Here is a 12,977-nt window from a genome sequence, read left to right on the forward strand (position 1 = left end):
CTAGACATGGACAAGCAAACTGGGCCTGGGACAATTTTGACATCGGGACGTCCCTTGCTTGCATAAATCCGAACCGAGAATAATATCCTGCTATAGCTCGCTAGTTCGACGCTAACGGCTTCCACTCTTCCATACTGATTGTCGATTTGAATAGCGTGAACAGGTAGATTAGACTGCTGTCTCGACTGCGGTTGGAAGTGAATTATTGAGTCGAGTTTCAATCAATGAAAGTGCCTGGCAAGTATCTTGAGTCCATTGCTATCTAGGTACGGTTCATAATCGACCAATCGACTCTATCATAAAAGCATTGTTGACATCAGCACTCCGTTGCGTCATCTAGACAGGTTATATTGCATAGATTTCGTTTGAAATTTGCTCATCCTGAGTTCTTTTAGAGTCCGTGGTTGGTAGAAGAGAAGACATCAGCTTGGTTGTGTCCATCTCAGGACGATGGCAACTGTGTCATTCCTGTATAACAATCATTGTCAGCTGCTTGTTATTCCAGGGGTTTCCATCTCCATATTGGCGATTTAGCATTGTCATAATTGCCGAGTATCATATGCCGAAACATACGTCACTAAGGATCGTTCAGATATGATCGACGGATAACACATCACTTTAGCCTATAATACACGGTTGGATACTATGTAACTGTCTCGTGGTTTTGTAATGCCCGATATCAACAGTCTCGTCCTATCGAATCCGTGTGGAGCTTGACCGTTGTACATTGGAAACTGGCACCCAGTGCTACCGAGTAACAAAACAAGTCCACGTGGACCTGACCTGTTCTGTTATGATGACCATGATTATGATGATGATGCCAGGCTACGATATATGCATATAGGGCACCTCCCAACCTACACTTGTCACTGTCGATGCCCAGTGAATTGTGCTCATGAGACCAATCCTGCCTAAGCTGAAACTCGGTGTCGATGCAAGCGGGCTGCTGTATCGAATTCCAGAAGAAGCGAGGCTTACCTTTTATCATTGGCCGCAAGTGACGGTTGGGTTCTGGAGCGTTGCGCCGCAATTGGTTCTGGTGGTCGACGTGTCGTATTGTGTTGGGCATCACTTGCAGCTTAGCCCGCCCCTCCCAACTTCTGACCCCTCTGACGTGGGCCTCTCAAAAGCCTCATGTTGGCCTGTTGCCCTACGGGATCTCTCGTTTATCATAAGCAGATCAGCTAGCGGGCCGTCCACTTGGCCCCGCTGGGTCCCGATGCTTCTCTTGATGCTACCGCCGCTGCTACTTCTGCGTTGGCCCTGCGTATGTACCTACCTACACTCGGCTGCCCTGCAGACCGGCTCATTATGCTGGCAGCCATGGCAGCCAGAGCCCTGCGAAAGGCTTACACACTCGATGGACGATTGAGCGCAGGACGATATGTTAAATCCTGCCCAATCTATGTTAGTCAGGGCTACATAGCTTCCTGGCTACCCGATCATACACGGATTGAAGGCGAATTTAATTGCCTTTGTCTACCCGCTTATGGATACCGAACAACAGATCGACACAGCACTACTACCATCCACAAGCAATTCTTATTCTCCGAAATGGCATTTTACAGTCGCAACCACAGCCAACTGTCTGCGGATCAGCTTCGCCACTCTGACTCTGACTCCGACTCCCGCTACCACCACGGATGGGCTGGCTCGTCCTCCTCAAGCTACTACAACGAGCCAACGACATCTGATCCTCGCTACCATGCCTTTGGTAGCTACTATGCCAGCAAGTCAGCCTCAAACTGCAACCACCCCTACAGATCTGGGGACTACAATGAGTCTCAGCAATCAGAGGGCCATCACCACATGTGGCAGTCTCAGGAACACAGTGGCGCACCACCATCTTCTTCTTCAGTGGCCACTTCAAGCCCTCCCAACTTGCAAGATGACTCCTACGGCTGGATGAACTCGGCCGATGGCAGTGAGCCAAATCTATGCCACTGCGGCAAGACATTCCGACGTCCCTCTGACCTCGCGTAAGTTTATCCAAGTCTCAACCTCAACGCCTACAACTAACAACTCAAAGAAAACACCAAAAGTACCACATGAAATACTTCTCATGTCTCGCCTCAGGATGCGACAAGTCTTTTGCCACTCAGAAAGATCTGATCAGGCACACGCGCACACATCGCAAAGGCGAGGGCTACCAATGCAAGGTAGAAGGATGCCGCAAGGCCATGTCAGGCCATGTGTACTCACGGAAAGACAACTTCGATCGGCATATGCGGACGGCACATCCAGACCATCCGCAAATTTGAGAGGCATACAGAGACTCTCTATTCTTTTCCGACAGACGCACTATGATGGTGTTATAAATATAGAAGCTAATCTGAGAGCTTAAAACAGTATAGGCGTATTTTATTTGAGAGCACGGGTATTTGTTTGAGTATAACGGGCGATATTGTATGAACTAAGGGACTTATATAGAGAAAATACGAATGGGAAACAAGGAAAGGGTTATCAAACTCGTGTGTTTTATTAAAATACTGTTCATTTAATTACAGCCCCTTTTGCTCATTGTGTAAATGACCTTTTGAGATTTATAGGCCATGTTAGAGTATTTGCTTGGTGATATAGATGGCCTTGAAGAAAACCTCTGAACTTTTGATGTATAGACTGAAAAGTCTAATTGGCTAAGTAAGTACATTACAGGCAACTGAAGAGTGATATGATGCTCGTTTACCCTTTAGAAATATACCTCAAGATGGAAGAAATTCTTCTTTGATTTATTTGCATATGTATTGGGTGATTTGGGTCTCGGTAGCAAAGCCTGAAGAGTTCACCCTGGTTTGGCACCGCTGTACTTCGAATCACTCAATATCATCTTGAAAAGGGCCTAGGAAGCTAAAGTATGACCTCCTTGAGCACTTTCCAGCCACAAAGGAAGTCTGTGGAGCTATCAGCCCCCGTGAAAATCTATGTCGTAGAGTCCATGGTGACAACCCGCTGAAATACATAGCAGCCAACAAAAACATGCCTACCTCAGTCTGATGGCTTCGAACCCCTGATTTTAAGCTTGTCGAACTCTGTAAGGGTTCTAGCCAAAGCAACAGTCCATACTTGGGAAAGTATAGTCTTTCTGTAACAGAAATTTTTGCTAGCACCATGCTTGGCTGAAATGTGATGAAGGTCGTAGCTCTTTTCTTTATTGAAATCGGCTATTTAGATATGCCGAGTTTAAGGTGGCTTAAAGCATAGCACAAAATGTAAAGCTTTGCAAAGAAAACAGAGAAACAACAATCAAAACGGAAGTCATTCTCATGAAAGAGCCTAGGGAAGCTAGTTTCAGGTTTTCCCAAACAGCTCTATAGAGAGATTTAGCTTACAGCTTGCAAGAGAATAAAATCGAGCAGTTATCAGTTACGGCTATCGCTGTGTTGTTTCAAGGTGCTCAATTTGTATGCATTGCATGATCAAACTACGCCCTTGAAATATCTTGCCCAATACTCTTAGAGATTCCGTCACATGGCTTATATGGATCCCAAAGATTCTGAACAACATTTAATATAAGAGTACCTCAAGATCTGTGTGATTGTGTAATGAGAAACTGGTTCATTGCCACAAGACAATTTTGTCAGCGGTATCATAGTTTTGATATGTTGGCTCGGAAAACCAAGATCAGTAAGATCTCGTGGCTCACTGAATCCCTAAGATATCGTGTTTCGAAAATAATAGATGACAGTAGTAGCTCTATCGTTGGCGGTACCAGCTATTAGTAGTCTGCAGCCCAGTCTAGGTCTATCATCGAAGGAGTCAAAGGGCCAAGAACGGCGATTTACCGTGCCCCTATCTTTTGTCACATTTGAGAGGCTTTATTCATGCTGTATATTGGCTTTATATAGCTTTTAAACATATGTCAAAAGGACTGGCCATCCTTAGTCAAAAGAGGCTGTGCAAACACAGTGCAAGGGGGAATGGGGGGGTTTCACAACCACTGCGAAGTAGGTATCTTGGGTGTTGTGTCATTCGTTCACTCAAGGCCCAGTCCAGCACATGTTATTCTTCTGAATTATATCATGGTATTGCTCTGCCATATACTGGATCGAATGATTGATACGAGCCTGTCGGCTCATCTCCTGTTGTTGGATGGAAGTGTTCACTCGAAACTAAGAGACGTATCTTGACAACGATTTGTGAAATCCAATCAATTATGCGTATGAAAAAACTGTAGCTAAACTATTCTCACCAGATTTACTCTATTTTGAAACTCACCATCGATATATCTTCGTCTGTGGCCTTTCTCCAGTCGCAGATTGGCCTTCAAATTGACGTCTACGACGATTTATCGGGTGATCAACTTCAAAAGAAGCCACAGAGCCTCGTGGACATATTATTCATAAGTATGGTGTTTGGTTGAGTTTGGTTGAGCAATTCTGACGCATCTGGACAACTGTCGTCCTTCATCCAGAGTGCGAGAGAAGATCGCGCTGTTGCATGAACTGGCCGTGGTCCAGCTGTAAGGCAGCTAGTCATTAATTTCTTCTGTTATCATCCCATTACAGATTTCTAGTGGTTCATGTTATTGTGCTTATCAAGGTGGGATTGAGTCAAATCACATCAGTAGCCCGCACTGGGCTTCATAGAGCTGCATGGCCAGTTGTTCCGATACAAACAACGCACAGTTGGAGGAATCACGGCAAAGTATTTGTGTAGTTCTGTCAAAAAAGATTACAAAGTTTGGGATCACAACTTGAGGGCATGCATTTGGTGACGCGCAATCATGCCTTGACATCAACTCGATCCGGGCGACGTCTCCCAAGCCACGATAACCTCAATGGTGCAGATTGTCTGGTGCCACACACAAAGACCGGGCCTGTCAAGTATTCGCACACAACTCCGCCCGGGATATTAGCCACTCTTTGGAGGCTGAGACGCAAAGTCTCCGAGTTGGAGATAAGAAGGATGTCACGTAGAGGTGTTGAGTGGCTCACTACCGCGGATGGAGCTGAAACATGGGGTTGAGTTCTTATCTGCATAGAACTCAATAGGTCAGAGTTGCCATCAGGGCGTGCTAGTACGTAAAGAAAGATGATGGCTATTTGCAATTGAACTGCTGGCTTCAGCTCATGCGACCCCAAAGATTGTAGCCTCGGAGAGATATTGTCACAGGCGCATAATTTGCTTGACACATCTCAATTCCGTCATTGGTTCCTGATTGGCGATCATAGGGCTTTTTCTGTGCTCTTTGAAGTGTGACAAGGCATATTGGAGGCTCTTACAGTCGCAGAGAAACGAGGCCAGGAAGTTGGTGTGGCACACGGCAAGGCTTCCTCGATACATTCTAGAATGTAACACGCACAGTCACCCACTGCGTCATCAATCGCATCACGTCTTGGCTGGTAGCATAAAACAGCGGCCAACGTATGCAACAAGCAGTCTGTGCAAAGATAAACAGACACTGTACGCGTGCCCAAGCCTGGGAATCACTGCAAGCCTTCAATGTGATAAGCGCCGGGCATCGCCCTGCCCAAGTGCCAATGTTTTGATGGTAGAGTCATCGAGGGGCAAATGTCCTTGCGCATAACATAACTAGACGCCGCCAGACTGATCAGTGCGCACTCACTGCGGCCGTCAACAGGTCTCTTGCCTTATCTCCATGGGGACTTCAGAACAGGAGGTGGTAAACTCGAGGGTCAGGTGAAGGTGAGTAACTATTCAGCTCGGTAGGGGACCCTTGTCCGCATGTAAGCATGACTGTCGCAAGCGCTGATCGTCCTCATTCGCGGCCTTCTAGAAGTTTTCCTGTTAAGTTACGTGTCGCCTTCTGGAAGCCTTCTCTGTGCGACGATCACAACAGTGTGCCTCTGGGATTGGCTATGGCGTCGCTCGGCGTCAGACCGTGCCTGTGGCCGGTTCCTGTGGCCCTCTAGGATCAGATCCTGAGTCCTCCATCATTATGGACATTGCATTTTCATTTACAATGTGAGGGTGCCATGCAATAGCAGTGAGTTGTATGTACGAAAATGCAGACACACGAGTGTGGTGGTGGTGCTTGACCGGTTCAAGACCTTCTCGAAGCCATTGATTCCCCCTTGCTGATCAGCACCACACCTTCAACAGGATGCCCAATTGGCCTAAACACCCATCTTCCACAAATATCCCCTTTTCGAAAGACCCAATCGGAAAAGTATGTCCAGTCACACTGCACTTGCATGTGTCTTCTCCAAGTTTGCGTTGTCGCACGAGCTATCCGGGTCTGTTGGGATGGGGATGGATGTGCCTCACACAAACCCCCAGCTCCCCCCCCAGTTCCCCCGCTATCTCCAAACTCCAAGTCTCAGGCCCAGCCACCCCTGTCTAACAGTTGTCATACCAGGTTCACACCTCAGAGTTAGGGCAGTCGACGTAACCTTGAACCCAGCAGCCCGGCTCTCGCCTGTTTTACTACACACAGCAGGTAAGGAAACGCCGTCGTTTTCTTTCTATGTAGCAGTCCACCATTTATCAAGCCACGATACCGCGGGGGGGGGCTCAAATTTGGTCATCTACTACGGAGTACTGCTGTTGCTTTGTGAGCCAGAGAGAAGACGAAACTGAGCAAATGATCAACTGCTCTGAGAAAACCTCCCTATGTTCAAATGATTGCGCCAATATTCTGCAACTGGACAGATGCAGGCCTTGAAACTGCACCACAACAACAACCATACGGATTTAACCCCTGATCAATTGTACTATATTTAATGCTGGCCTCCAATTTTCCCGTGTCGGATAATACAGTTACAATCGTGCAGACCGACCCCCAAAGATAACCGTCTACTGGGCATGTTCCTCAAAGTCGTAAGCTCAACCACCCACCCTCTCAGTCTGGATGAGAAGCCACCCGTGGTATCTTGAGGCTGCATGACGTGAGCCATACCTGGATTGGCGCGTCGTTATGTGTAGGTTAACCAAGTGAGATGCTCCCTTGGCTCCAAAACTGAGCCCAAGGGCACTCTCGTTATAAAAGTCTGATGTGCGCTTCTCAACTTCAGAGTTTAGTAGCCAGTCAATAGTCACTTCAATAGCAACTCATGACCGTACTCTGATTTCTCAGAGAGCTACGAATCCTTGCTCAGCCGGTCTTGCACGGCTCTACGAACCATTTCATAGCTTTCCATCACCTCCTCAAGCACACACGAGATACTTGAACTCGAACTCGAGCTTGTGCTCACTTGACAAGCAGCAATGCCAAACTCTTCAACAAAGGCCACACAAGGATCTGTTCGATCCGAGAACCGAACAAACAAGATCAATGGGTACGGTGACTCTTCCTTCCATCATATAACGCGAATACGGTTGAGATCTGATTTACAGACTGTTCTCCAGTCAAGCCACAGCCGAAGATAAGCAAATCATGATGATCAGATTCGTGAGCGACCTGTACGTGCCTGTTTCCGCCCGTCTTCAGGACCCACTGTATGTGCCCGGAAGCCACATGTTGGACAGTGCGAGTTTGGGCCGTTTCACGAACCGCCCTCGGCCCCACTCCTCCACCGGCTTTGAGGCAATCGGGGCCCAGTTTATCGGTAGGCACTCGGGCCCGTTTTTGGCTCTATGCGGGGGTTCTTTTGACACTAATGATTTCCCTAGACTCTGGCCTAGGCACGAGTCACTAGGAAAGTTCTTGCGCCTGAAGGGTCGAGTCAAGGTTATTCCATCTTCTCTCTCTTCTCACTCACATGGATGGCTGCTGTGGAGTAGGCTAACGGCCACTTGTGCACTCCCTGTATATGGCACGGTGGTTTACCGTCACAAACCACGTCGTCGTCATTATCTTGGAAAGTTTTTTCTTCTTGTAGTTCATATTTTGGAAGAAAATATGCAAATCATGATCATAAGAAACCTTAATAAAACGATCTTCAATCCCCCATCGAGTCTAATTCCTAGCTGCCAACTACATTCATCCAAGATCTTGTCAACAGATAAAACACTATTTCCGTGACAGCAGACACAGTCAGACGCGATGTTGCTTGACCCGTGCGGCTTGACTGGGACTGACCACGGGTTTCCTTGATGTGGTGCTGTCTGTGAGTATTGCCAAGGCTCGTTTTTCCATCCGCGATCCGGCTGCTTGTTCGTCTTGATTATGTCCGGGGGGTCGTCTGCAGCTCCGGCAAGGTGGCTGGATGCCGTGACATGGCCTGCAGAACTACCCCGTCGTCGAGGGCAGAATGCCCTTCATGCAGGACATTTTGCCCTGGCTAGCCTGGAATCGGCTGTGGTGAGTGTAAGTTGATGAACAGCTAAACGAAACTCTTTGGTTACCTTCAGATAGGTAGGTAGTGGGGGCACTATTGTCAAAGCGCTAACCCTGGGCTGGTTCCGATGGCTTGGGGGGCCTCAAAACTTCAACGCCCAAATTCGGCTGGACCATGCTCCTGGAAGGCAGAAGCTAGGAAAGGGAGGGACTCAGTTCCATATCCTAGACGTTGATAAACAAAAATCTCCTTGGCATTGAAGAAGCGGTAGTCTAGCTGTCATGAGCGCCATATAAGCTACCTAGCTGTTACTCAAATCAGCCACTCACTTTATTAGGGTGGTCGAAATCGATTGTTAGACATGCAGCTGCACCCCCGACTGCATTTGCATCGTGTTGAAACGCTCTAACTCGGCTGCTCGGAGGGCTCAAATGTTATTATTCATTCCGCCGGCTTTCAATCTTCAGAAGCTCACACATGCATCCCCGGCCTGTTGCTCCCCTTTCCCCGGCAGCCACCACTTCGTCAAGGAGAGCAAACAACGACCAGGGTTTTGAGCCCCCCGGTATCTAGGGCCCCCTTGCTGACGCTGATTCTGTAGCTGCAAATCATTTCGGATGTTCTGTGCCATGCACCATGATAGTATGAACGAGATTTATCCCGGGGGCGGGGGGGGGGGGGGGGGGGCCAAACCCCGCGGATAGACCTCCGCCGCAGAGATCTCGCATGAGAAACAGGCATATACAGGGGGGGATGGCACCCCGCCAAGTCTTCTCCTCCAGGGGGATGCCCAAAGAGGTACTGTGAACCAGAGGTCCTACGGTAGATATGCTACCAAAGCACTTGTTTACCGTTTGATTTAGCCCTCATTTGGCACCTGAGTCATATATGATGGGCCTGAAGGCAATGGTGCGTCTCGTGCAAAGCGACGTTTTCCATAATGAGGCTTGCGAAGACGGCTCGACTCAAATCTCACGCGAGATAGGAAGAAGACGTGCAGACACAACGCTATATTGCACTGTCAGTGGGTCGCGCGTTAACCGGAAACCCCATAGATTCCATAGTAGTTCAAGAATGCTTGCACTTCCTGGCTGTTTGAGACTTGAGTATGTATAATCATAGCCGGCGCCTGTGGAGTGTGGGCAGAAGTAGGTACAAGTACGAGATCGACATCGACATCATCACAGTCGGTGACCACCCCCAATACTCACGCCCGTGCCATGGAGCAGGGGTGTCAGGGGTGCACTGGCGCTAGGCATGTACAGGCGCCAGCACCTGGGCTTTGCTTCTAGAAAGAAGTATAGGACTTGAACTTGTCTAACCAAGGTGCGCATGCCATGCACGAGACTGCGCTGCAAGCGAGTTGGTGAGACAGATATTCTGCTACATAGATACAGTACCTCTCAAATTTTAATTCGACAGCCCACTGCAAACTCTGCGCTCATTTGATGCACGCCCTCAAGATCTCAACAACAGGGGAACGAACAAGACAAGGGCCGCCTGGATCCGAGAAGCAAGTGCAGAGCCCGCTTCTAAAGCCGGCCCAGCCTCAGGGAGCACGAATGCACCGGACCTTAATATAGGACACCAAGATCAACTCAACAAAAGATATCCTAAACTTAGTAAAGGTACCCCAATTTTATGCGAATTTACTTAAAGTCTTTTTATCATTTAGGATCAAGGTCCTGAGTTTTTTTCCCTTCCCTAGCCCAGCCAGCCGTTGTGTGGACGCATCTGTAGTGAAGCCTCCACTGGTGGGTCTGGAATCTGGGATGCCCTCCCAAGAGATTCCCTTCTTTGATCCCTGTCTCACCTCAAAACCAGCGGGGCCTGAACACACATCTGATGCTGATAACTTTGTGCTCGCTGACACCACACTCAGTCCGCATGAGCCAGCTCATTGAGCGGAGCCGAGGCGCGCTCTTCGTCCGCTTACACTCTAGATTCAATTCTATGACAGCCTGTACTGCACGGAAGAGCTCAATTTCAAGGCCGGTAAGTCCGTGGCGGGGCCTTGTCGTGAGAACGAAGTTGTAGGTACATATCCGTATCCGTAATTCCAACAAGTTTGGGGTGGTGTGGCTGGGCTGTCCTATGGCGCCACAGTTACAATGAGGCGGTGCGTCATTAATCCACTTCGAGACAGACGACAAAGTCGACTGGTCGCATTGGATTGCATTCCTTTTGCTGTATCTTGGCATTGCCCGACGCTGTACGGGCGACGCTAAGATTCAGTGCCCCACAGAGCAATTGACCAGATGCTCGCCAGCTGTTAAAGGGGTTTAGGATCAAGCCGGGGGTGGTCGGTGTAGTAATCTCGGGGTGCTTCTGGCTCATGTTGAGAAAAGAAGGAAGTGCAGTGCAATCAAGCATAATTTCTCGCGAACTCGGTAGCTCGGGAACCATATTGAGGTGTCAGGGAGGAGGGTACGTCGCGCTGGCCAGCATTTCCCGGTACGCACGTATGTACTGCACATGTACGGAGTATGCATGTATGTATGTATGTACTGTAGTGACCCCTGGCCCAAGATCCTGGGCCGAGCAGGCGAGTTGCAGTGCGTCCACCCACCAAGCGCCGAAGCCCATGCCTAGTCCTGGGGTGCTGCGCTCACGGGTATAAGAGGTGTTATGCGATGGACATACTACATCTGGATGGATGGTACAGCCGGGAGCCTCCCCGACTGTGAATAGAGAGAAGTCAGGTTCGCTGTGATGCTCCATTGATTTCATCTTCCAGCCATAATCCCTTTGTTTCGTTTCCTTGCTCACCCCCCCATCATCTTCTGCCGAGCCACCACCTCCCCTCCGGCTTCGTGCCCGTCGCTAGCGTCATTACCAACTAACATTAGCAGAGTGGTGGCATTCATTGAATAAAAAAACGAAACTGAAATTCGGGTTTCGAGAATGAATAACCAAGGGTTGTTGTTTGTTTTTATTCTCCTTGCTTTTTTTTGCCTCTCTCTGTCACATGCCACCGAACCGCGGAACGAGTCAAAGCCTGGTTGGTGATCAAATGGCTGGCTAACTTCCATTATCAGTCGTGTTTCATTGATTGATTTGGAACGTACGCAACTGACGCAAGGCTGAGTAAGCTGGGTAGCTATTCCTGGCCATGGTCCAATCTTCAATCTACCTACTCCGTACCTACCTAGATAGTTAGCTTGTAAAGCGGGCCTCGTCATCTGTTGAGATCGTTTTCAACCTCTGTTTAAGGGGGGAAGCTTGACGTAAAGCATGGAGTGACGGTCATAACTGAATTATCCGAGAAATCTCAGAGCCGTGTCTTTGTGATATCTCGGGGACGTATTTTCGGCGCCGTGGTACATCTCCGCAACTGAGCGACCATCTGAAATTCGATCTGAACCACTCGAGTCGCATCTTCGAACTCGCTCAGCCTTAACAAGGGTGTGTGGCTAATATGTAAGATCTTGTGCTGGTGCTGCTTAGTGGACCGTTTCTCCAGACAAGCCCGCCCGGTCGATCTGGGCGAACCGTCCGCATGGGTACCCGGAACCTAAAAGGCAACACTGATTCACTGAATGGTCATGCTCCACGGGCTGGCTGTCATTGAGCTCGGGGTGCTTGCTGCAGATGGACTTGGTGCTGGTGCTGGTGCTGGTGCTGGTGCTGGTGCTGGTGCTGGTGCTGGTGCTGGTGCTGGTGCTGGTGCTGGTGCTGGGAAGCGGTCCGGCACGCCACACGTCTTGTCAGCGCCCTCCTCCACCTCCACCAACAATTGTAGGCGGACAGACGTTGGTGTTTTTTCTTTTCAGGGTACACTGATATTTGGATTGATGCTGCATCACGACGGGCGGATGGTCATTACCTTTCCGCGGACCCATTTGCAGTTCTTTTAGCGCCAGAGCACAAAACCGGCCCCTCGTTCAAGTTGCGGTATTCAATCCTTTGTGGGATTAAACTTCTCGTCCGAGTCAATGAATGGAAAAAGATCTGGGGCGGCGGCGCGTCAATCTGTGAAAGAGCCCCAGTGCTGCTATCGTCACCGTCATACGTCAGTGATGGTTCGACTCAAACCCAGCCCAATAGCAATCGCTGGTGCATCCATTGGCTATTGATGCTTCGGACGGGCCTGCTAATTTTTGTGCTAGACCCAGGCTAGATGAGACGTTTGGACTTTAGGTCCACGCCATGGGGAAGCGAGAGATCATCACAGATCCATCTATCCTTATCAACATACCCTCTTTTGTTTCCCCTTTGTCTCGCTCTCTCTCATTGTTCAGGGACTCGTTGCCTTTTCTTCGGGGGACTCGACTAAAATGAGACCGAAGAATTCGAGGGGATAAAGCGAGAGAGGGGTGCAGGTAAGTCTGCGGGGTAGTCATGCTAACTCTGTTGCCCACCGCTTGGTCTTGTCCGCTGCTGTCTCTCGCTGACAACAATGACATTAATCCATCAACGATCTATGGCGCGGGTTTCTTCAGTGCAGGACACACGGCTTCAAGGGTCTAGATCGCCCGTGGCAGGGCCAAAAGCGATCAACCCTCAAGGAACAGGAAACCCTTGCGCTGTGCTGGCCTCTGCTGGGCTTGGCTTGGCTTGACTGGGCTGCCTGGAGCCAGGGACGTTGATGGGAAGGGAGAAGTGACGGAAGTCTACTTAGTCACAGCGGAAGCCCAGAGGCATTGGAGCGCCGGGCGGTGCAAATGGAAGACCGGCGCTCGTTGAGCTGGGCTGGGCTGGGCTGAGCTGGTCCAAGGCCAAGGTGCCGATTTGCACGTCAGTGGGCTTGCATCTTCCTTTCTTACGGATGCTCCTGGGCTTGCTGCTCCCCTTTGC

At 49.4% G+C, this 12,977-nt stretch overlaps 3 protein-coding genes across 3 annotated transcripts; 2 read left to right on the plus strand and 1 right to left on the minus strand.

Moving 5' to 3' along the window:
- Window positions 1–1,144: 1,144 nt before the first annotated feature.
- FVEG_00797 (hypothetical protein) lies at window positions 1,145–2,534 on the plus strand. The gene is made up of 2 exons (XM_018887401.1): window positions 1,145–1,979; window positions 2,030–2,534. The coding sequence occupies exons 1-2, from the start codon at window positions 1,270–1,272 to the stop codon at window positions 2,259–2,261; spliced, it is 942 nt and encodes a 313-aa protein (XP_018743159.1). The 5' UTR covers window positions 1,145–1,269; the 3' UTR covers window positions 2,262–2,534.
- Window positions 2,535–7,104: 4,570 nt separating this feature from the next.
- Window positions 7,105–7,598, plus strand: FVEG_14735 (hypothetical protein; the record flags this gene model as incomplete). Its single annotated transcript, XM_018903706.1, has 3 exons — window positions 7,105–7,238; window positions 7,309–7,508; window positions 7,573–7,598. Exons 1-3 carry the CDS (start codon window positions 7,168–7,170, stop codon window positions 7,596–7,598), a joined length of 297 nt encoding a protein of 98 aa, XP_018743158.1. The 5' UTR covers window positions 7,105–7,167.
- Window positions 7,599–10,256: 2,658 nt separating this feature from the next.
- FVEG_14734 (hypothetical protein) lies at window positions 10,257–11,036 on the minus strand. Its single transcript, XM_018903705.1, has one exon. The coding sequence runs from the start codon at window positions 10,908–10,910 to the stop codon at window positions 10,596–10,598; it is 315 nt and encodes a 104-aa protein (XP_018743157.1). The 5' UTR covers window positions 10,911–11,036; the 3' UTR covers window positions 10,257–10,595.
- Window positions 11,037–12,977: the final 1,941 nt, after the last annotated feature.

The sequence above is a fragment of the Fusarium verticillioides genome, chromosome 1, assembly GCF_000149555.1.
Source record: "Fusarium verticillioides 7600 chromosome 1, whole genome shotgun sequence".
NCBI classification, from domain to species: Eukaryota; Fungi; Ascomycota; class Sordariomycetes; order Hypocreales; family Nectriaceae; genus Fusarium; species Fusarium verticillioides.